General features: G+C 31.6%; 2 protein-coding genes across 2 annotated transcripts; both read left to right on the forward strand.

Moving 5' to 3' along the window:
• The first annotated feature begins 8286 nt into the window (after positions 1-8286).
• Positions 8287-9496, forward strand: LOC109815910 (MIZU-KUSSEI-like protein (Protein of unknown function, DUF617)). The gene has a single exon (XM_020380726.3). The coding sequence runs from the start codon at positions 8584-8586 to the stop codon at positions 9268-9270; it is 687 nt and encodes a 228-aa protein (XP_020236315.2). The 5' UTR covers positions 8287-8583; the 3' UTR covers positions 9271-9496.
• Positions 9497-9638: 142 nt separating this feature from the next.
• On the forward strand, positions 9639-18066 carry LOC114917031 (uncharacterized). Its single transcript, XM_029274889.2, has 2 exons — positions 9639-11490; positions 17875-18066. The coding sequence occupies exons 1-2, from the start codon at positions 11353-11355 to the stop codon at positions 18064-18066; spliced, it is 330 nt and encodes a 109-aa protein (XP_029130722.1). The 5' UTR covers positions 9639-11352.
• The last annotated feature ends 6670 nt before the right edge of the window (positions 18067-24736 follow it).

Here is a 24736-nt window from a genome sequence, read left to right on the forward strand (position 1 = left end):
CTACCATTAATATGAACAGAACAATTCAAGCATACGCCGGACGTAGAAACTGACCCACTAGTTGGCGTCTCCACACTCAATACAAAAGGTAAGGAAGAAACAGGCAATCTCAATTTGGAAACACAAGCATGTGATATGAACGAATGAGTCGCACCCGAATCAAACAATACAACTAAAGGAATTCCAGCAATAAAACCCATACCTTGGATCAAGTCGTCGGATTGAGCGGCTTCAGTACCACTCAAGGCAAATACTCTCCCTGTAGCTTTCGGCTTACTGGCACTGCCGCTAGCACTAGCACTCCTGCTGATACCGGTACCCCGAATAGCACTAGCACTCCCCCCAGCCTCTCCACTAGCCGTCACTGGTCCTTGTTGTGCACGTGGACAATCTCGAGAAATGTGCCCCCGCTCATTACATCTGAAACAGGTGACCTCCCTATCCCTACATTGATTAGCTCGGTGCCCTGGCCTCCCACACTTGAAGCAAGTGAAGGAAGGAGTAGAACCAGTACTCCCAGCTCTAGGTGTCTGGCTCGTGGATGGAGCTTGACTCCTCCTATGCACTGAACCCTTACTACCCCGTTACTGTTTGAATTTCCAGCAGGACGAGAGTAAGGCTTACTCCTGCTAGAAGACCCATGCCTGCTCTGATTCCTTACAGGCCCTCCACTTTTGTAGTGAGCAACTCTAGCCCGATTATCTTCATCATAAACTCTGCACTTGTTCACCAGCTCGTGGAATCTAGCAATGCCCTGGTAGTTGAAAGCTTGCTTGATTTCCGGTCGAAGACCACTAATAAATTTCACACATTTCGCTTCCTCATTTGCAACACCCTCACAAGCGGGACAGAATCGTACCAGTGCCTCAAACTTGGCCACATAATCTGCCACAGTATCATCCCCTTGCTTCAGCTCAAGGAACTCCACCTGCTTTTTGTTGCGAATATCTTGTGGGAAATACTTCTCCAAAAACAACCTCTTAAAATTATCCCACGTCATTGCAGTACCCTCAGCAATCATCCTCTGGTAGGTACTCTACCACCAGATTCCAGCATCTCCAGACAACATGAAGGCAGCCAAAGATACCCTCTGTACCTGTGGACATTCAATAGCTTGGAATATCTTCTCCACCTCAAACATCCAGTCAGCAGCACCATCCGGGTCATAACCACCACGGAAGGTAGGTGGATGGTTCCTCTGGAACCGGGCAAGCCAGTCCATTTCTTGATGTTGGTTCAGGTTGCCTACAGCCTGAGCCATAGCCATCAAGGCCTCAGCGATAGCACGATCATTCCTACCTCCCCCAGACATCACTTTTCTGATTCACAGAAAAGTAGAGAGTCAAAACAAAACAAACCAATTAAAACAATCATCTCAGTTAAACAACATCACAGCACAACCCACAGAAACATAGCAAGCTCATAACTCAAGGCCGAATGAATCGACCTGCTCTGATACCACTAAATGTGACACCCTTCTACCCCATAATAAATAAGTAACAACAATAAGAATAATTCAATAAATATAACATCAAGAAGGGTCCACATATTTTAATAAAAACTCATAGGTTCACAAGTCTTGAAATAAATAGAAATAATAATAATAATAATAATAATAATAATAAAGTTTTACTCTTAAAAGAAAATTATCAAGGTCTCTAAAGAAAAATGAAAGGAATCCAGAATTTACAAATATAAGGTGAATATAAAACTCTTAAAAATAAGTCTCCTCAAACGACAAATAACAATTCATAACTAAAGCATCCTAAATTCATGCCCCAATGTCACATCCTATCAGAGCAGAACCCTTTCCCTTTAGAACTCAACACTATGAGTGCCTTCATCTTCACCTAAAAGAAAACCACATAAAAACAGGACGGTGAGAGATAGATAACATCATATATGAACATAGAGCTACCCAATTCCCACCCCACACCGTGCACCAAAATATCATCATTAAATATAAACAAAAAATACATCTCATATAATTACCAAACATCATTTTTTTTTTCAATCATAAAAGCTTTCATACACATGCTCACTATATGCTCATACACATCTCCTCTCCTAAGAGTCTCAACTTGGCATTCCGCACAATGGGCGTACCTCGTCAATTCCCTTAGTTGTTGCCAATGCGGGCATACCGTTCTCACACCCTCCCAGGGCCGGTATGTTGCACGGTTAAACACCCAGTGGCCCGTGCAAAGGCAATCCACCCACCGTTAAACCCTCTGTGGCCAGTGAGCTGCGCAGTTAAACACCCAACGGCCCACGCATGGAATGCCTACCGTCATGGTCCCCCCTGTCTCAACCCCTCTCTGGGCCCAGGGTCCAATGCAATATAGCCACGTCTGGCTTCTCAAGCACCACATGCAACTCATAAGTCTCATGCAACTCATGCATCCCACGTAACTCATAATTAATGCATCTCCATTATATAACATCATCACATGTCAATAACAATCCATGCAATATCATCCTCACATGCTAGGTACCTATCATTAAGTTATCAACATCATAGATCACAAATTTCACATAATTCTTCACACACATCACAATATCTATGACATTCAGTTAATAATTTAACCATAACTCGAGATATACATATCCTTTCTAAGTGATCCCAACTCCATTAGAATCCTAACATCAATATCTACAACTTTCATGAAGAACACAAATCCTAATAAAGTCGTTTAGGTTACCATTCAGGGCTCACAAAAATTGATGTTGTGGTTTGCACACAGATTGGAAGGCTCAAATTGCAACTCACATAACTTGATCAAATATTAATATTTTTACACGATTCTTGTGTCTAAATGGTAGCTCCAGATGTCTAGTTTCTAACAAAACAAACAGAACTCGATTTGGATAACTACACAGAAAGATATCGCAAAATTACAAACGTATGTCGGGGTCCCGACGCCCGACGCCCAAAACTGGCGCTGAGCGCCCAAATCTCTGCCCAGACTCCCCTCTGTGAAATTAAACCTGCGTTTTACGAGTTCCAACAAGGTTTTTACCAATTTTCACTACTTCCACACCCCGTTGGTTCAGTTTAACTCCATTTATATTCTTCATACGTTCCAAATCAATCCATACACATCTCAAGCCTCAAAAATTGGTTTCCATTGGTTTTACAAAAAAAAAAATCTAAACTCTTCTTAACACATAAAATTCAAGTCATCAAATTTAAGGATAAAGAATTAACAAGAAAGCCCCAATGGAATTCAAAGACAATTCAAGAAATAAGTTCTTCCAAATGAATTAAGAATTTAGAACATCGATTGCACAGATAATCGTTCAGAATTTTAAATAGAGTTCCTAGAGGGACTTAGGGATTGCCCTCACTACCCGAACGCCCCTATATTCACATATGAAGAAGCCCATCTCCCCCGTACCTTAAGGATGATGAACGAAGGCCAACAGAAGAACGACGGAGCAATCTGAACACTTTACGCCTTCCTTCAAGAATTTTCTCCTCTCCCCTCTTCCTTCAAGCGTCTGACGTTAAAATGAATATTAGGTAACTGACTACCCCCAAAACCCCTCTAATAATTCTGACTGGGCCAGGCCCATACTCACCCGCCCATCCCCCTCTATTTAATTAAAATGGTAATTAAATAATTAAAAAATAAATAAAACAGTTTCAACTTCTATAATTATTTAAAATACTAATTTATTTTCTGCTCTCTAGAATATAAATATAAATAACTACTTGACTCAAGTTTCTCTCGTAAATATAATTATTATTATTTAGAATCTACTGCAATTTTATAAAATTACTAAATAAAATGATATAAATTATTTTCATAAAAATAGTAATTAATTAAAATTTAATTAATTTAAAATTTAGGATGTTACAATCCCTGCCTTGCTCCAATACAACGTATGATCATCACAGTCCAAATCACATGAAAACATGCAAGGGTAAGCTAGAGATAATAAACAACTCATAATAAACAAATATGAAACACAACAATTATATATTTATCTTCAGATCCGACACAGAAGACAAACAACACATATACTATACATCTTAACATCATTTCAACTTATATTCAACATATCAACACTAATCAATACTTCAACACAACTAATGTACAAACCATTTGAAATAGTTACTATATTCATCATAACAACAACCAACACATGTATTACACATCTCTCAACAACACATGTTTAAAAGCAACTTACATCATAACAACATTATCATCATCTTCAACAGGGTCAACATACAACACAATCACAGCTTAACAATACAACAACATATATACAACTCGTATCAACAAAAAATCAACTCATCAACAACTTATGCGTCGTCACGTATTTCAACTTGGAGATCTCCAACAACTAAGGTTGAGTAGTCTAGGTGGCATAAACCCTACGGAACCTAGCGTTTGACCTATCTCAATCAGGTCAGGTATAGGACAACGTTAGGAACTCCGAAGAGAACCAGGTATAAACATCAATAGACGATTGCTCAGGTGTGCAACTTAGACTTGGAGGTCCAGTACTACTGTTAGGACAGAAGGATTTGGGTATGAGCCTACCACGGCGTTGACTAGCATCGCCAATCCACATATGGAGTTAGCCCACCCACTGTCCTCCAAGTACCACGCAACCTCCAGTACTTGGTCAAAGACTACATCTCTAACTAGATACCTTACTCAAATTGGTCATTCAACCATGACATGGATCGACTACTTCCATGTCGCCCACATAGTACTAAGGGATTCAACTTTAAAACAACTTTCAACTTATCTCCTTAGTACTATGTATCTCAACATAGGACATATATCTTCACCATATGTCCCCAACTTTTCAACTTTACAACAATAGGCACCATAACAACTTTATAACAATAAACATCTGGCTGCTTGTAATCAGTATAGCTTGGCCTAGCCCCTATACCGTGGTCGCTTTGTACACGTGTGCCTCGACCTTGCCCACACACGGGATCAACTAAGTCCTAGAGGAGAACAACACAACGTCCATTCCAAGGGACAACTTCCCAAGGAGGGTTTTTTAACAAATTGGGCTCTCAAAGCACCACAACTATTTCAATCCACACAATGGGATGAGCAACTTCAAAAACATCTCCCCTAGTCCTAGTGATCAACAACTCATCATCACAGCTTAATCAGCTTACAACTCAACAGCACAGCTTAGCTCAACAACTTAAAAAACATACAACTTTTCAACTCATCATCTTAATCAACTTTCAACTTGAACAACATAGTTTATCAGCACAATAATTCATCAATGTTGTTTAACAATACATTTTAACAACACAACATCTCTTTTCAACTTTAAACAACACAATCAACTCAACAACTTATTAGCTCAACTCATAATTTACAACTTAATCATCATAAAATAATATTTTTTTCTACACATGGCACAACATACAACTTTATAGAAACATACAACTCTTCTCTAACAACTTAACAACATGTTCTACTAATAAATTTTGTATAAATCTCAACATGTCTACACATTTCACATCACGCTTCTCACAACTCACAACATTATCATTTCATCATATTTTACAACATATAAATAATCCACACATAAATATAGCAACTTTAGCAACATACCATGTATTCAACGCATTTTCTATTTGGCACAACTACTCATTTAGTTTACAACACTATACTCAACATGCATCTCTTCATTTCACTTTTTACTCATCATACATCTTAATGTAATTATACAACTTCATATGAGTTCCTAAACTCACATACAACCAAACAAAATACAATTTAGCTTCCCTTACCTGAAGATTGGCTCAAAATAGCCAAGAACTGAGAAGAAGTAGAATTTCCTTTCCGAAGCTCAACCCGGGACTTCAATCCACCCAAAGCAAGCTTCCTAGTTTAGAGTCATTCTCTCTAAAACTTCTCTCTAAAAACCTCTCATTCTCCTCAATTGCACAACCTCTATTTATAGAAGTCTGGAGTGGCCAGAACAGGTCGTTTCAAATCTGGAATGGCCCGTTCTAGGCTCCTTCATCATGTGTAAAATTTACATGCAGAACGACCCGTTCTAAAACCAGAACGTCCTGTTCTGGCACGTCTAGAACGGCCCGTTTTAAAATCAGAACGGCCCGTTCTAGAGTTGAATTTAACTCACAATGATCATTTTGGAACGACCTGTTCCAGTCCAAGATTCATAAGCCTATTTAGTAGTTTGGAACAGCCCATTCTAGGCTACTAAATTACCCTTCTTTTAGTAGTTTGGAACGGCTGGTTCCAGTCTAAGAACGCCCCGTTCCAGTCTACTAACTACGTTACAGTTACAAACCAAGTGAAAGATTGTTAAAATTTTATATTCTAATAATTAATTTGGGCTAATATTAAAAAATAATTATATTATCTATTTATCATTAGTCAACTTTATTTTATGTGATCAAATTAAGTAAGCATGTTTGACTACTAAATTAGATGATATGAGTTTAAATGAACAAATTTCATTGTTGGCCTATTGAACAATAATGAAAATCTTAAATTCTAAACCATAAACCTTAAACCCTCATAGGTTAACGCACTATGATCTTCATTATATCATATCACAACCTTACTTCACTCTCTCCATTTGAAGAGAGGCTAAGATCCTGTTAGAAAATTTGAGACCTAAGACAAATTTTATGAGACATATTCTAATATAATTCATCATATTTACTTTATTATTCTAAATTTTTGAACTTAAAATTTAAAATTTGTTAATCAAAGTTTAATAATTAAATAGTTTTAACATCTCATTTAATGGTAATTCATTGAATTATTATCTTGGACCATACTTTATCTCAATTGAATATAAAAAAATTAATTTTGAAATAATCTTTTGACAATAACAATAATTATAAATATTTTTAATACTATTTTATAAATATTACATGCTTATAAAAAATCATATTAATTATATATAATTAAATAGTTTTAAAAATAATTTGTTTTAATATCTTTAATTTAAAAAATAATTTAATATCACTAATATCAAATTAATGCTCACTAAAAATTAAATTTATTTCAGAATTAATATAACTTGTTTAATTTATCCTTTTTTAAATTTTCATTGAATTCACACAAAAAAATCAAAATTAATTTCATATTTTAATATTCAAATAAGTTCTGAGAATAAGAAAATAAGTTGATTTAATAAATATGTAGTTCCATCACTTTCAATTTCATAAAAATATTTTTTTTACAAACCATACTATTTTTATAAAGTTTAATAGCTATATTCGTTTCATTTTAATGTCACTTTTCTTTTAATTCAAAGAAAATATAAACTAATTTTTTCTGTAACTTCACGACAAAATTTTCAATTAATTTATGTAATATTTATGTATATTCATGTTCTTAAATTGTATAATTTTATTAACAAATTAACTACATAATAAAATGTACAATCTAATAATTTAACTTAAAACTATTTTTTAGATAGCGGACTCATTGGCTTTGTCATTGCCTCGTCCTGGCCACAACCTCCTAGTTGTGATGATGATTTATCACTACAATTATTAAACAACATTTTGATCATAGGTACAAGTATTTTTCATGTTTTAATAATCAAATTAACTTATAAAATAATTTTATGATTATATATCAATTTATATTAATAAAATAAAATATTAAATAATTTTTAAAACTTTTAAAAAATTATAGACTTGATTTATACATTAAAAATTTTAAATTTAATAATTAAATTGTTAAAATTTAATGTAAAACATGAATTATTAAATAAAATAAGTGTAGATAGATTTATTTTTAAAGTAAACAGATCTCTCCTCTCTTTCGATATATATATATATATATATATGGGATCTGTTTACTCAAAAAAACAAGTCTACCTAGACTTTCTTCGTTTAATAATTCATGTTCAATATCAAATAGTATTCATGCTATATATACAAATAAGAGCCAACAAGTACGTGGCTTCATCAAAATTGAAAACCAACAAAACTTACCTAAGCTCAAGTTTCTTCAATCACGTGATTAAATATCACAGTAGATATTAATCTCCATCGAAAAATCATATAATTGCACTCAAAATAAGTATTATTTTTTAAATATAATTTATTTCGTATTTAATATCAAAATTTAAATCTTAAACAACTGAGTAAGCTATGATATACATCTAGATCTAATACTACTAAGTAGGACATCATTAAATAAAACTAATTAATCATCCAAAAGCTGCATTCGATCGGCACTTTGCAGCTCAAGCTAGCATGATATAAATATTTGAGTGAGTTTAGTTTAATTTCCTGCTCTTTCTTGTATAATTAAAGAGGTGGCAATTAGCATATGCATAATAAAGTAAATGAATCCTAAAAATAAAGTCTGGAAACACGTAAAGCGACGTTAGAGATGAACGGGGTAAGCATAAAGCGACTCCAGAAGAGATGAAGAGTAAAATGTTTGGTCCATATATCCAAAATCCATCGCTATATATATAATAAGCAGTTATGATTATGATTATTATATAAATGGAGACATGCAGGGAGCGAAGGAGCATGCACATGATCACCCCTTCAAGAAACACATTCCACAAAACCTTTAACTTGTTCAAACCAAAGCCATGACCATCGACACGCTCCGTCGGTTCCTTCTGCCGTGCTTCTTCCCCTCGAAGCCGCAACAGCCGCTCCCGTGCGCCGCCGACCAGCAGAAGGGGGCGGCCAAGACACGGCCCTCCTCGCCGGCGTCCTCCACGTCGTCCTCGACGGGGGCCTCGGGGGCGGCGCCGCGGCCCTCAAAGTCGATGGTGATCGGGACCATCTTCGGGAACAGGCGGGGGCACGTGTGGTTCTGCGTGCAGCACGACCGCCTCTCCGCCAAGCCCCTGCTCCTCCTCGAGCTCCCCCTCTCCACCGACCACCTCGTCCGCGAAATGCGCAACGGCCTCGTCCGCATCGCCCTCGAGTGCGCCGCCGCCGCCGCCCCCTGCCCCCTCCGCCGCGTCCCCCTCTGGACCGCCTTCTGCAACGGCAAGAAGACCGGCTTCGCCGCCCGCCGCCGCGCCGGTGACCGCGTCCGCGCCATCCTCCGCACCATGCAGTGCGTCACCGTCGGCGCCGGCGTCATCCCCTCCGGGTTCGGGTCCTCCGGGTCGGGCTCCGAGGAACTCATGTACATGCGCGCCAACTTCGAACACGTCGTCGGCAACGCCGATTCTGAGTCCTTTCATCTCATCAACCCCGACGAGTGCCCCGCCCAGGAACTCAGTGTTTTCTTGCTCCGATCCAGACTCGGTGCCACGCGTTGAGTCATGGGTTTTTTGTTTTATTTTCGAGCTTTATTTATTTTCTGGTACAGTAAAGAAGAAAGAAACAAACCCTCTTGGGAAATATAATTTTTCTTTCCTCAGGGGCTAAACAGAAAATTATTTGTTTTCTTTAATTTTAGAGCCAATCACACATTTTCCCGTCCAGAGTCAGAAACTAAATGAAATGGATATGGTATTGATATTGAGATTGAGATTGAATTTCTAATTACATATTTGAAGACTAAGTTATTTGTCAATGATACTGCACTATCAATTTTTTTTGAATATGTTGTATTTTTCTAACCTTTTTTACTTGTGAGATTGGAATCTTGTATATTTTTTTTCTTTTCTGATCACGTACTTGGATTGTAATGCTCATGATACCACACTATGTCAATTTTAGTTTATTGGTTTTCTTGATTTTTCTAATGTGTTGGAATTTTACTTTCTTTCTTTTTTTTCTTGTGAGATCCGTACACTTTGTTTAAGGGGGAGGGTGATGGGGGTGACTGTGTTGTTATTGTTGGCCATGTGAGTTCTGTGTAAAGTTGATGGGTATTTCTAGGACTAATCTCATCGCGAATACTGTATTCTTCTTGGCATTTGTCTATACTAATAATAATAATAATAATGTAACAGGGGTTAAACAGGGGATGGTCTAGGAATCTTTCCTATTTGGCTATTTCATTTATGATTTTGGAATTTTGAATTGATTACCTTATCAGTTATGATTCATTACGATTTCTTTCCATTACTATATAAATCTGCGGTCTCGGAGCCTTTCCGAAAGATTCATTACTTGTTTGGTATGGTATCTCACTGAAAATGTAATTTTTTTTTTCATCCAGAATTTGGAATATTTGTGGCTACTGGACATTTCAAAAATGTGTTAATTACTTGCTGTCAATCTTTTTGAGGACAAGTTGAATATATTTTCCCTTTTTCCTATCTTATGGTATAATTTTGTTTGTTGAGTCATCCCAAATTATATTATTTTACTAGTACCGTGTATATTGCATAATGTAATGGTAGAATACCAGCTAAGCTTTTACAACTAGGTGTGCAAGATGGGGTCGAACCATTCTTTTTCGTTGTACCCATGATTTGAAGATGGTGGCACACTAGTGTTGGTATCCACAAATCACTTTTCATTAGAACCTTCCTAGCCTTTAACACGTATGCTAGGCCTATATTCATGTAATTGGAGACCATTTGTTTGCTAATTTTTTTTGGGGAAGGGGGACTTTGGCAATCATTGATGCAGTTCCAGCACAACAACGATGCTTGGTTCAGCTTTTTGTTCATTGAAATTTCCAGCTATGTGTTAGCTAGTATATAAATTTTTATCAGGACTTGTATATATACATTTGAAGCATGCCAAAAATAGGGTTACTTCAATGCTTGGTGCTAGAGTTTTGAAGTGCAAACCGCATCACGTGATGTAGTCTATAATTGAGGACCACATATTGGCCCACATTAGCCCCCAAAGCAAATACAACTGCAAAGTTATCGCAACTACAATTATTTGGTGTGTATGAACATGTTATGTTACTCATAAAACTCTCCCACTTAAAATATTACCAGAAATAGGCCAGCTAAGGTTTAAGGGTAACTTAGGATATATTGAAATAGAGTGCACGAAATTGTTAGTGGAAATGGTTGCCGGTTGTTCCGGTGTGTAAAAAATTCTTACATCAACTGGAATAAAACCAGACATAATTTATAAATATTTTTTCTCTTAAATTCTTTTAAAGACAAAATTGTAAAAGTATAACGAGTAAAAAAGTGTAAATCATTTTAAAGGCCGTAATTCTAATAACAGTCAAAGGCGATATTTTCATAACAACTGTTTGGATTGCAACATCAGCAAGTGAGTCCAAAACTCATTTTCCACGATGAAAGAAAAGTGAAAGGACTTTTTTGAGGGCAATAATACAAAATAAAGAAAAGAACAAAATGAAATGGGAAGATTTTATGAATCTAACAATCTCGACCACCGAAGATTTTGCTGTCACAAACAAGCACTGTACTTGTTATAATTAAGCCTCTGTTGTGCTATTAGTATTTCCTGTGTTGCTGAAGATGTTGGAAGGAAAAGGTGTGGTGAAAGAGTCAGACATGTCAGAAGGGATGCAGAGCTATGTTATGGAGTTAGCACACCAAGCTCTCGATGCCCACCAAGTTTCTGATTGTCAGTCCATTGCTCATTTCATCAAACATGTCAATCTTAAAATATTCAACCCATTTAACTTTAGTTTTTCTGGTTGCTCTGCATATGCATGTTTGCCTCATGATTAGTATGTTGTTGCAAGTGTTCTCATGATGAAACATAAAGAATTATTATTCTTGTGAAATATGCTTAATTTGCATGTATATTTATTTACTACGAATATGTCGGAGAAATTCTATTCCTATTCATGTTTTCTGCGACATTTCCTACAACTAAGAAAATAGATAGGATATTAGGGGAAAAAAACAAGTGCAGGTCGATTATAGACAAAAGAAGACAAATAGAATATAAATGAGGTAATTTATTTCTTACAGAATAATTTTGTAAAGATGGGTTTACATGATTACATCTAAATACACATTTTAACACAATTTATTAAAAGGATTATTTATTATTTATACACATTAAAAGAATAACGTACCATTTATACACAAAAAATTATAAAAACTTTTAAAGATTTTAAAATTATAATAAATATTTTATAATAATAATAATAAAGTTATTTTTTTGTTCGAGTTAGACTTATTTTTGTACTTAGTATATAAATATTTTTATATAATTTATTTATTTCTATTCTCTTTTCCACTCATTCAAATAACAAAGTTTTTTTTTTCTTCACCTTTTTCATTCTTAGTTTTTTCTATTCAAATGATACATTTGTTTATTTTCTTTTTATCCTCCTCTCTGTTTCCTCCATAAATTTTCTTTTCTATTTCACTTTTGATGCAAAGAGAGTATAAATGAGTAATATGATGGTGGCAGAAAAAATAGGTCATAAAAAATAGGTTTAATATATTTTTAATCTCTATAAAATTTATAATTTATAATTTTATTTCTTATAATATTTGGTCTCTTGTTTATATTTTTTTTGTCGTCAATATTAATCCTATAATTAAATTTTATTTATTTATTTCCTTACTTTAAGTCTCTCTCTTAAATATTTATGTTGATGACAAAAATAAAATAAAATCATAAATGAATAAAAAAAACGAACTTAAATATATTTTTAGTCCTTTTAAAACATGTGAATTTTTATTTTAGTCTTTATAAATTTTTATTTGTTTTTTATTATTCTAAAATTTGTAAACATTTTTTTCTTGTAAAATAAGAAAATTTTGATTATAATATATGTAAAATATTTTTCTTTTATTTCTATCTCTTTAAAATCTAGAGTCATTATTTTTAGTCTCTAACTATCATTTTAAAATATATAGGTAATATTTGTTTTAATGATCTATAATTTTTTTAGAAATGTTAAGTATTTGACATAATATTATTAAAAATTATGGATAATATGAGAGATGACTACTTAATTTTTTAATAAGCAAACAAGTAATTGAAAATGATCACACAATAGTAAAAAATAAAAATTATAGTTACAAATTTTAGAAAAATAAAAAAAAAATCTTTACAAGAATCAAAATAAAGGCTTGTTCATTTTGTATGAACTAAAAGCATATTTAAATAAAAAATATAAGACATAGACCCTAAAATCTAAAATTTTATAACAACAAAAAAACATATTTAATCATAAAAAATAATTATTAAATGTATTAAAAAGTTACATATACACATATGATTCTTACTTCTACTAATTATCACTTAAGGTGTGACATTAGGATGATCATAAAACTTCATAATACTTCTACTAATTATCACTTAAGGTGTGACATTAGGATGATCATAAAACTTCATAATTTAGGATGGCAAAAAAATTTCACATTTATGAATAATTTAGTTGTGAAACTAGCAAGTTTGGCTTGACCTGTCAACTAAGTGAGAGAATCTGACCGAGATAGGATAAGCTCGACTTTTACATAAGTTATGTTTTCTTTTTTCTTTTTCCAACCTAACCTATATAGGCTTATCGGGTCAAGTAAGATTGAGCCAATTTAGTTTTAAATAATTTTATTTGTAATTTAAAGGGAAAGAAACACTAGGCGAAAAGGTCTGATTTCTTTGAGCTCAAATTACTCTAGTAATTTTTGAACTTAATTTATATTATCTTGTTTTAGTTTGACTGGTTTGTCAAGCTAAGCTAAATTAACCCTATCTTTTTTGGCCTAAAAATAAAGAACTTGGCCTAGGATGACCATGCAAGCCGACAAACCAACCCAATGGAACACACTAATTTTGACACATCTAATGAATATTTAGAGGTAAAACTTATTATAAATTGAACATAAATAGCTTAATGTTTAGTCAATTACTAATGTTTTATAGATGCACATATTAAGTGTTTATTACATTGAAAACAAATTATGTATATAAATAAATATTATATTTAAATATATAAATTATACATAAAAATTTAAATAATTAGATAATTCAAATATAAATTATATTTTAAATTTTTGATAAATAACTTATATTTTAGTACATTATTATTTTGATTTAATTGATTAATTTTTTTATATATTTATTGATAATTTATTTTAAAATATTAAAATTTAATTTATAAATAACTATTATAAATAAAATCTGAATTAGATATGAAATTAGAAGAATCTCTAAACATATCTACTATCAAAGAAAAGTTACTAAAAATAATTTTATACAAAATAATTATTTTTATTTTTATATATAAGAGTTGATTAATGGGACGAGATTAATAATAAGGTATCTTCAAGTATTCACGATTTGAGATTACTTAAAAGTATTTATAGTATACAAAATCATTTTTACTAATTTACTTTTAGTATATAATACATTTTAAATTTATTTATATTTAATATAAATATATATATTTCAAAATTATTTATTTTAAGTATAAATATTTGATTCAATTCCTTTTTTTGTTTTTACTTCTTTTAAAACTTTATATTTCATTAATATCTACATATATTTATAAATATCCATGTATACTCAAAATTCTTGAAGACCCACTTAATTGTTACTCTATGATCTTCATATTACTTTCTTTTAATTACTCTTTTTGTCCCCATTATTTTCATAAACTTTACATTTTTTTAATTTATTAAAATAATAATGACAATATCATGATTTTAATTTACGATCATATGGTATTATCATAATCCATCGCCATTAAGTTAATGTCAGTGATTCTATAAACTTAACATTTTAGTCCTTATTATTAAAAACATTTCATTTTATTAGTCTATATATATATATATTGATTTTATTCTTTTTAATCCCTATAGTTTATAAATTTTATCTTTTAATTTTTTATAGTAATAAAAGATAGAGACAGAAAAAAAAATAGTATGTATATATAGAAATTAAAATATAATATTTTTAATTATAGAAATTAAAAAGATAAAATTTATGAAATTAAATTGAAAAACAATTAAGTAAACTTTTTTTTTAGGAATATTATATTCTCTACACGAGTGAATCTGCTTGTAGTTGAAGGAATGCATGTAAAGTTAGACATAAAATGTGGATGCACATATTAAAAAAATTAAAATTAAAATTTTAAATTTAGACCCATGACCAAACCTCATATTGGTGAAATACTTTTTGATTAATTAAAGAAAAAGAAAGAAAGAAGATGTTAGATAATTGGTTGCCGTATCTAATGGTGGCCAGGAGACGGGGTGCGAGTGCGAGACAAAGAAAAAGAAAAACGAATGTTAATATTCCATTTCTGCAAAATAAGTTAATCCAAAAGTTCCAATGGATCAGAACAAATTCAAATAATTTTCCTTAAACAACATGTCTGCATCAATTATATAGACTTAAATAAAGAAGGTGTAGCATATAAGTATAAGGCATCGATCATCCCCTAAGACTTCCTTACCCTCTCTCTGGTTAGTGGGGAGTAGCAAGAATTCTCATGATTTTGTTTAGATCCTTAATTTGTCGCACTTGGACAAAATGTTAATTGTCTGGTGGAACAAATTCAAAAGCTTTACAAAATTTTTAAAATGCAAAGAACCATTGGGTCAACTTAATGAAAAGAAGAAGAGAAAATATATACAAATTTTTAGATTCAAATTTTAGTATTGTTAATTATCTTAATTTCAATAAATAAAACACAAAAATATTAGTAATAGAAGCTTTAATTCTTTCTAACACACATTTTTATTAATTGGAACTTGTTAAATATAATATCACAAATACGAGTCTCTCACTCCACATTTAATAAATGACACTCTAATTTATATATTTTTTTAATAAATTATAATAAATAAAATTAACAATATATTAAAGAGTTAGAACCCCAAGCGTGTGGTTCAGCCAGCGGTAGGGGTTGATCCACGCTTAAGCAAGGTTAGGGGTTCGAATCCTGCCTTGTGTATGCAGTCGCGTTAAATCTTGGGGCCAGCTATCCCACTCTTTGAGGTGCCTCCAACGTAGCGAGGTGGATACTTCAGGGACGAACAAAAAAAAAAGAGTTATCATTTTTTCGTATACATTTCATTTAATATGAAGGTAAGTATTTGCATTAAAAAAATCTTATATATAATAATATAAAAAAATGTCAATATAAATATAATATACATAGATATAAATTTATTTGACATATAACTATACATAATTTTATTATTAATTTTAAATAAAATTTAATAACATATATTATGTTGATAAATTTATCATAAACTAGCATGTTGTACGTAAATTTTAACTACAAAAGGGTTAACATGAGTACTTTTTTAAAAATATTCAAAGCCTCCCACACATATTAGAATCAACACAAACATAGAATCACCAATTCATTAGAAAGCCGTTTGATATTCCATATTATTTTTCCATTTTAAGTTACATCCGAAAGCTTACCAATATAGGATGGACCTTAAAAAACGTAACAAATTAACTATAGGCTCCTCATTATTCCTTAGTATAATTACTACATAACGACAAAAGCCAAACCTCATCTTTCGTTTGCTGAAATTAAGTACATGAACGAAATATGTCACTATGCTATCAAAATACAAAATTTCGAAGAAAACCGCAGATAAATGTCTTTTTCCTTGTTAGTTTCTCTTGTAAAGTTAATTTTCATTAGTTTTTTTTAATTACAATCATCTCCTTGAATCTTGTTTAAATGACACATACCTTCTCTCTAATTTTTAAATCACTCACCTTTCTTAAAATAAAATTATTAGTTAAAGTGAGAAAATGAAGAAAAAATACAAGTCAGTTGATATTTTGTTAATCATAAATATGTCTACCGTATTTTCTTTATGAAAATTTTCATTATTTTTTTACTTTAAATAAAATAATTTTTTCAAACCATTCTTTGAAATGATTTATTAAAATTTAATATATTTCTTTAAGTATAATACACATGATATTTATGATATAATTTAAAAGTTAAAATTAAGTAAAAAATCAATTACATTTAGTTTTAATTACTATATATATACTAAATGAGTTAATTAACGTAACATTATATTTATACAACATATTTTCACCACCCTGTCGAAACAATTTCATAAAAACATAAGTAAAAACAAATTCTCAAAATAATACTTTTTTATATAAAATTTTATATTTTAAATAATGAACTAAACACGATGAAAATTAATATTCTCAAGACTCTTGAAAAACTGGGAAAAATAAATTGTGTACCAAGGGTCTACTTAAGTGATTTCTGATTTTTTTTTTATGAGAAGAAGTGATTTCTGATTATGACTTGGTATAAATTTCTTTACATTGATCCACTACTAGAATTTCTTTTATTATATGCGATTTTTTCTGCTAATTTTTATGAAAAATTCGCAGAAAACGTTGTTTCTACAAATTTTTCTGCGAAATTTTATCTGCAGGTAATACCTTCGTGGATAATATATTTTTGCGAATTTTAAAGTTCGCAGGAAAATTTCCTGGGAAAAAAATTCGTAGGAAAGTTTCTTGCAAAAAAAAATTTGCAAAAAAGTTCCTTGCAAAAAAAATTGTAGGAAAGTTTTCTGCAAATTTTTTTTGCAAGAAATTCTGCAAGAATATTTTTTACAAAAAAAAATTAAAGAAATTACTATAAATTCTATCAATAATTCTTCAACTTTTAAATACTCATAATAAATTCATCCGAAACATTTGTTTTCATGCGTCCAACATGTGATGCATAATCTTTTAAATTCTAAGATTGTAGATTATAAATCTAACATTCAACCATACAAATCAACTTGTAAGGTAAGTGTTGCCCCAACTTATATACTCTTTAATTGTTTTATTTTCAATTGATGTGGGACTTGAAGTTTTTTTTAAAATATTAAACTTATAAATTTAAATATTTTTTTTATTTTTCTTGCAGATTAAAATTTGCAGGAAAATCCGCAAGAAATGTCACCTGCAAAATTTTTCTACCATTTAGTAAACATTACTTGCGAATTTATTTTTGCAAGAAAATCTGCAAGAAATAAAATAAAATTCTTACAATATTTTCTGCAAATTTTTACCATGATAGACAGAAACTTGATGAAGCATATGGACCTGCGTGGAATTCCGTGGTTGGAAAAGACTTTGGATCTTGCATTACACATTTATGTGGAAGTTTCATATTCTTCCGCGTGAAGATGATGGAGTTTCTGATCTTCAAAGATGGGAAGGACTTCACCCAAAGCAGAGAAGAAGCTATTGGAGTGCTCCAATTAAAAGGCTAGAAATAATTAACTCTGATTCGTAAATTTCAAAATTATGTGATGGTTATACAAAAATGTTGCTTCCCAATTATTTCTGGTTAATTATCCATATTGAATAAAATATTTGTCCACGTACTTCTGTTTCTACATAAGTGCTTCTATCTGACACTCTCTAACGAACAAAATCTATATTAGCAACTTAATTTACTCATATTGATAAATTTCACAAACACGCGCAAAATATATTTATATATTCATAAAGTGTACTTCATCCTTAATGGCTTTATATATTTATTCTGAGAGGTAAGTTACATATGAATTATTTTGATCCGCTTACCTCTTGCATAAACACAAAATAGATACATGCAAACAAAATAAGAGGATCAAGTGTTGAGCACTGAATCTTACATAAGTAGTTAGGACACTCGTATAAATATAGGACATCTTTTACCTGTTTAGCCTGTAGAGAGGTTCAACGTCTCACGGTGCACCAGCAATCCCGCAAAGGAACTCCAGTAGCAGTGCAATCAAATACAATAAAATTAATATTGAGATTCCACTAATCATTAAATAGATGTATGATTTGAGAATTTCCAACATTTCATTGACCTTCGATCGGTTTGATAATCCTTAGAATGTCATCTTCATTGCTATATAACTATGGAAGTAAAGTAAAGATGGATGTGAATTTTATCGAACTGGTTTATATGCTCTATATATTGGTCATAGTACAAGGAAGTGGTAATCTACATCCCAAGGATTAGACTCGATAAATATATAGTTTCTAAACCTCAGGATGCAGATTACCTGATCCTAAACCAATACGGTCTCTTCCAAGATGGTTTGAACCAATGATGGTTGAAGAATGTAGCAGGTCGATTGAGTCCAGTCGTGTTTGGTCTCAGAAACTTATAGTAGTTAAAGCTCAGGAATAATGAAATGAATAAATTCTTGCTGAATTTAATATTGCCATTTGGGTCTACATAGAACAAAAATTATTAATTGTAGCAGTCTATGCCTGTCGTGTCGTTGTTGTTGTTATATATATAAAAAGTTAATTATCTATACACTGTTAGTGTAAAGTTTTTTTACACTGATAATCAATTATATCTTTTAATTATGTCATGTCACTATATAAAAGATATAATTGGTTGTCAATATACAAAAACTTTAAGTGTAAAGTATATGGGTGATTAACTATATATATATATATAAATCAACGTTAATAAAAAAGAAAATTTATAACACTCCTACACCATGTTAAACCACTTGAGTTAGGCTCCATTTGGTCTCTACCTCTCGTTTGTGAATTCTGTTTTTTTTTTTTCCAATCGTATATAACTACCACTTATTTTACATAATGTTTTTTCTTGCTATTTATCAAATTTCTTCATGAATTAAATTCCTCCATCGATCTGCCCATATATATATATATATGAAGAGAGATTGATTTACTCAAAAAATAAGTCTAATTTATTCTATTTAATAACTCATATTTTACATTAAATTTTAATGATCAAACTGTTAAATTTAAAGTTTTTAATGCATAGAAGTTTTTAAAAAAATTAAAAATTATTCGATATTTTGTTTCATTAATTTAAATTGACGTATAAAATAATTTTATGATTATCCATCAATTTGAATTAATGAAACGAAGTATCAAATGATTTTCAGGTTTTTTAAAATTTGCAGGTTTGATCTATTCATTAAGAACTTTAAATGTAACTGTTAGATCGTTGAAATTTGATGTAGAACATGAGTTATTAAATGAAGAAAGTCTAAGTAGACTTGCTCTTTGAGTAAACGGATCCTTCTTTCTCTCTACACACACACACACACACATATATATATATATAAAGAGAGAGGATGTGTCAAATGACTCAAAGAGTGACTCTTAATAAAATTATTTCACTCAATAACTGATTATATGTATTAAATTTCAACGATCAAATCATTAAATTAAAAATTCTTAATACACAGATTAAGTCTACAAATTTTTAAAACTTTAAAAATTATTTTATACTTCGTTTCATTAATTTAAATTGACAGATAATCATAAAAACGCTTTATACATTGATTTAAACTATATAACAAAGTAGCTTATGATTTTCAAAATTTTAAAAAATTTGTAAACTTGATTTATGCATAAAAACTCTTACTTTAATGGTTGGATTGTTGAAATTCAACATAAACTATGAGTTATTGAGAGAAGTAACTTTATCAATAATTACTCTTAAAGTCATTTGATCCATCCTCATATATATATATATATATATATATATATATATATATATATATATATATATATGAGAAGGGATCTATTTACTTCAGGAATAAGTTTACTTAGTCTTACTCCGTTCAATAATTCATGGTTTATATCAAATTTCAATGATCCAATTGTTGAATTTAAAGTTCTTAATGCATAAATCAAATCTAAATTTTTTTTAAAAAATTTAAAATCATTTAATACTTTGTTTCATTAATTCAAATTGACGTATAATCATAAAAATAGTTTATATGTTGCTTTAAATTAATGAAAAGAAGTATCTAATGGTTTTCAAAATTTTTAAAAATTTGTAGATTTGATTTATGCATTAAGAACTTTAAATTCAACTATTGGATTGTTGAGATTTAATGTAGAGTATGAGTTATTGAACAGAGTAAATCTAGGTAGATTTACTCCTAAAGTAAACAGATCCCTCCTAAAAACTATGTATATATATGCCTAAAAAATGTATCACAAAAATTTGGAAAAAGAGAATTAAAAGTGAATAATAGGGATGTAGGGATGAAAATGGGGCCACATGGGGACATGTAGTAGGATACTCGTCCTGCCCTATCAGATAAAGATCTGCCCCTTATTCGTTCGAGTATCTATTAGGTGGATACTCGTGAATTTTATAAATATTTGTGAATATCTATAGATATCCATAGATATTTGTGATTTGAAAAAATACAAATAAATTTAAGTTTGTATATGCTAATTTTATTGAAATATTAAAGATATACAATTGATATTAATTTATGAACTTGCATTTAACATTATTTTTTTTTTGAAATTAAAAATAATACTAAAAAATGTAAGATAAATATATAAATATTTAACTAATTTTACTGGGTACCAATGAATATAAATACTATTATACCCACTTCTACAATATTTATTAACAGGTAAAAACATACCTATATACATTATATATATATATATATATATATCAATTTTTTTTCTACATATACCCAAAAAGTATGGTTTGTTTTTTTCCCATCCCTACACGGATGTAATGCGTGCTTTTGTTCTATTTTAATCAACCTGTTGTAATCTAGAAAGCATAGCTTTAGACACGAATGATAAGGAACATCTTTCTTTTCTTTTTTCCTTTTATTTATTTATTTTGTGCTTTCACTTTATATTCCTAAGTCCTAACATAAAATAGATGCCAATACTATACGGCCATTAGGCCTTAAGAAGTTATATATATTTTTGAATGAAATATTATATAAACAAATATGTATCAAATATATTTTTTAAAAAAAATTTAAGCACATTCAATATTATTATAGGACAGAGACATTCCAATAACATTGACACCTCAAAGTCAGATAATCATTTGTAGCACACCTAAATTTATAAAATAAAAGGTAAAAATAACAAAAAAAAAATAGAGGACTAGACCAAAATTCATGGAAAAGAATTAACAAAAATAAAAAGAAGGAAAATCACAACAATAACAAAAAAACTTTGATAAAATAAAAGACGATAGAGTCCAATTAGACAAATCCACTCCTTTGAGTTAAATTAAAGGCCACCAATCTATCAACACATTGATTATCCTTTTGAAAAATGTGAGAAATGTGAAACTGCTTCTTAGAGCACAAAAACAAGTAATGCTTCCATCTACTACGAATAGATCAAGATATTAAGTTAGGATTAAGAAAAGCTAGCAAAACCACCACCCTTGAATCACACTCCAACCATAAGTTGTGCCAACCTGCAGAAAATGCATGCTTAATTGCCAGCATAGCAGCAACTAACTCTACCCTTAAAGCACCAGCAACACCAATTTATAAAGCAAACCCTCCTAAGAAAGGTCTTCTATTGTCTCTAAACAAGCCACCACTAGCAGTAAGCTTCAGAGAACCTAACGCCCCACCATTTGTGTTGTATTTGATGAAACCACAAGCAGGGGGATGTCAATCCACTAGAATCACATGAAAAAGCCCAGGGGATGAATTGAAACCAAAAAATATTTTAGAATATGAAACTCAAGCATAGAATGAGAAGTCTAACCCTTTAAAAGCAGTCTAGATAAGGATATTGTCGAAATTACCATAGAAAGAAAGAGTGGAAATTCTAATATTTTTATATTGCAAGTTGTTTCTAGCTATCTAAATCACTCATGGAACATGAATAAAGGTAGAAAGTATAACATCTTTTACTTGAGAGCCCCATCCCCCGTAGTAATGAGATCCAAAGACAAATTCAAAACATGTTGCAACTAAGACTATAGAGAATAAACAAAATCACACCTTAGAAAAAGATGCTTCAAGGATTTATCAAATACACCACATAGGTTGCAAATCCACACCCCAAATATGTAGCTGATCATTGGAAGGAAGACTATTTTGCAAAAGCCTCCAAACTAGAAATGAATGTGAAAAAGGTATAGAGTTGGACCATAAGCGCTTAGCCCATGAAACTATGGGCTCATAAGGATAAATGAGACACCTTCTACCCCAAATACCATAACACAAATAACAAAAATTGAATAACATACTCTTTTTTTCATAATTGAAATACCAAACATGTTTAAATAGAGGGTATCACATCCATAACTTAAACAGTAGCTTAATCAGCAGAAATTACATAGAAATAATATAAGGTCTTCCTAAATAATTTAATAAAGACATTCTAATCTAATTCTATTTATGTCCCGATGTCACATGTCCTATCAGAGCAAATCCCAACATAGAAGCCTAAGCTTCATTACCAACATCCTCAGCCTCATGCTGATACTTACCTGTAAGATAGTCAAGGAAAAACAACACAAGAAAAGGGAGTGAGAAACATCTCATTCTAGCTCATAGTGTAGAAATATACGCCGGATAACCAAACACAAACAAAACAGGTTTAACATAGATAAATTAATAATAACATCACATTTCACTCATCCAAGACATATCAATTTTTCATATAACATTAAAATGAACATGTATGGACACAGACTACATTTTATCATGCATGTGGCGCTAGTAACATATCACATGACATATTGTCGCTAACAATATACGAAGAGTAGTCTAGGAGTACATGCCGGGTCACACCCTCTGCGCACTCTCACTAGAAGGACATACTACCAGGGTCTGGTCGAGATAGCTAAGCCGCGCAAGATACATCCCATGCACACAATGGGCGAGACTGGGACTTCCAAACCGAGCTATCCCCAAGGACTAATTCCCAAAGCTTTTACATTAGGGGGCCTTCCCTGGCCGTGTATTCCATATCATACCCTTAAAAACATTTATGCAAATGATGCATGTCAATCAAGACTCTATGCATTCTCATATCACATTTTCATGTTTCATTGTCATATCACATTAACACATCTCATTGTCATATCACATTCACACATCTCATTATCATATCACATTATCACATCTCATTGTCATATCACAATTTTCACAAAGCACTTTAATTCATATTAAAACTTGTCTATTTTTAAAATTAAACACATATTTACACTCCGCAAACATCAAGGAACACAAGAGAAAACTCAGGAGATAAAACAGAAAACATTTAAAATTTGTCTGTTTCTCATAGGGTTCCCATAGGAACCCACAGAGCACTCCAATTCATACAATAAACATCTTACTCATATAATTACCTCTTACAATTACAAATGCATTCCCTTAGGGTTTCCCATAGGAACCAATAAATATATTAAAATTATACATTTATATTTAGAGAACATTCAAAATTTGTCTATTTCTCATAGGGTTTCCCTTAGGAACCCACAAAAATCTCAAATCATACAATTAATTACATACAGGAGGAACAATAGGTGAAACAGATACAATTGGGGAAAACCCCTAATACATGAGCATACAACAAACACAGGATTGGAGGCCAATCCTACTACCCAACATACATTCCCACACCCAGAGCAAGGTTTCTCACTCCCCCCTTACCTCGATAAGCAGGAGCTGAAACTAAAACCGAATCTTGTTGATCTCCTTCTCTGGGTTCCCGTTGGTCTTCAGAGAGTGTAGAAGAAAAGAGGCCAGAAGTGAAAAAATGTGTTTTTGGAGTGCCAGAACGTTCTATTTATAGGCATCAGTAGTCTCCAGAACGGCCCGTTTCAAATACGGAACGGCCCGTTTCAAATACGAAACGGACCGTTTCAAATACGGAACGACCCGTTTCAAATACGGAACGGCCCGTTCTGGACTCATACTTCATGTCCAAAATTCACATTTGGAACGGCCCGTTCTAGAATCAGAACGGCCCGTTCTGGATATGAGTTCCAACTCACAACAGCCACATTCGGAACGGCCCGTTCTGGGTTTAAAGTTTACTCAAAGAATCATGTGTTGGAACGGCCCGTTCCAACCTAGTCTTTCAAGGTCATTTTAGTAGTCTGGAACGGCCCGTTCTGGGCTACTAAAAATCAAAATATTACAAAATAATTTTCAT

The sequence above is a fragment of the Cajanus cajan genome, chromosome 4 (genome assembly GCF_000230855.2).
Source record: "Cajanus cajan strain Asha chromosome 4, NIPB_CcT2T_4, whole genome shotgun sequence".
Lineage (NCBI taxonomy): Eukaryota > Viridiplantae > Streptophyta > Magnoliopsida > Fabales > Fabaceae > Cajanus > Cajanus cajan.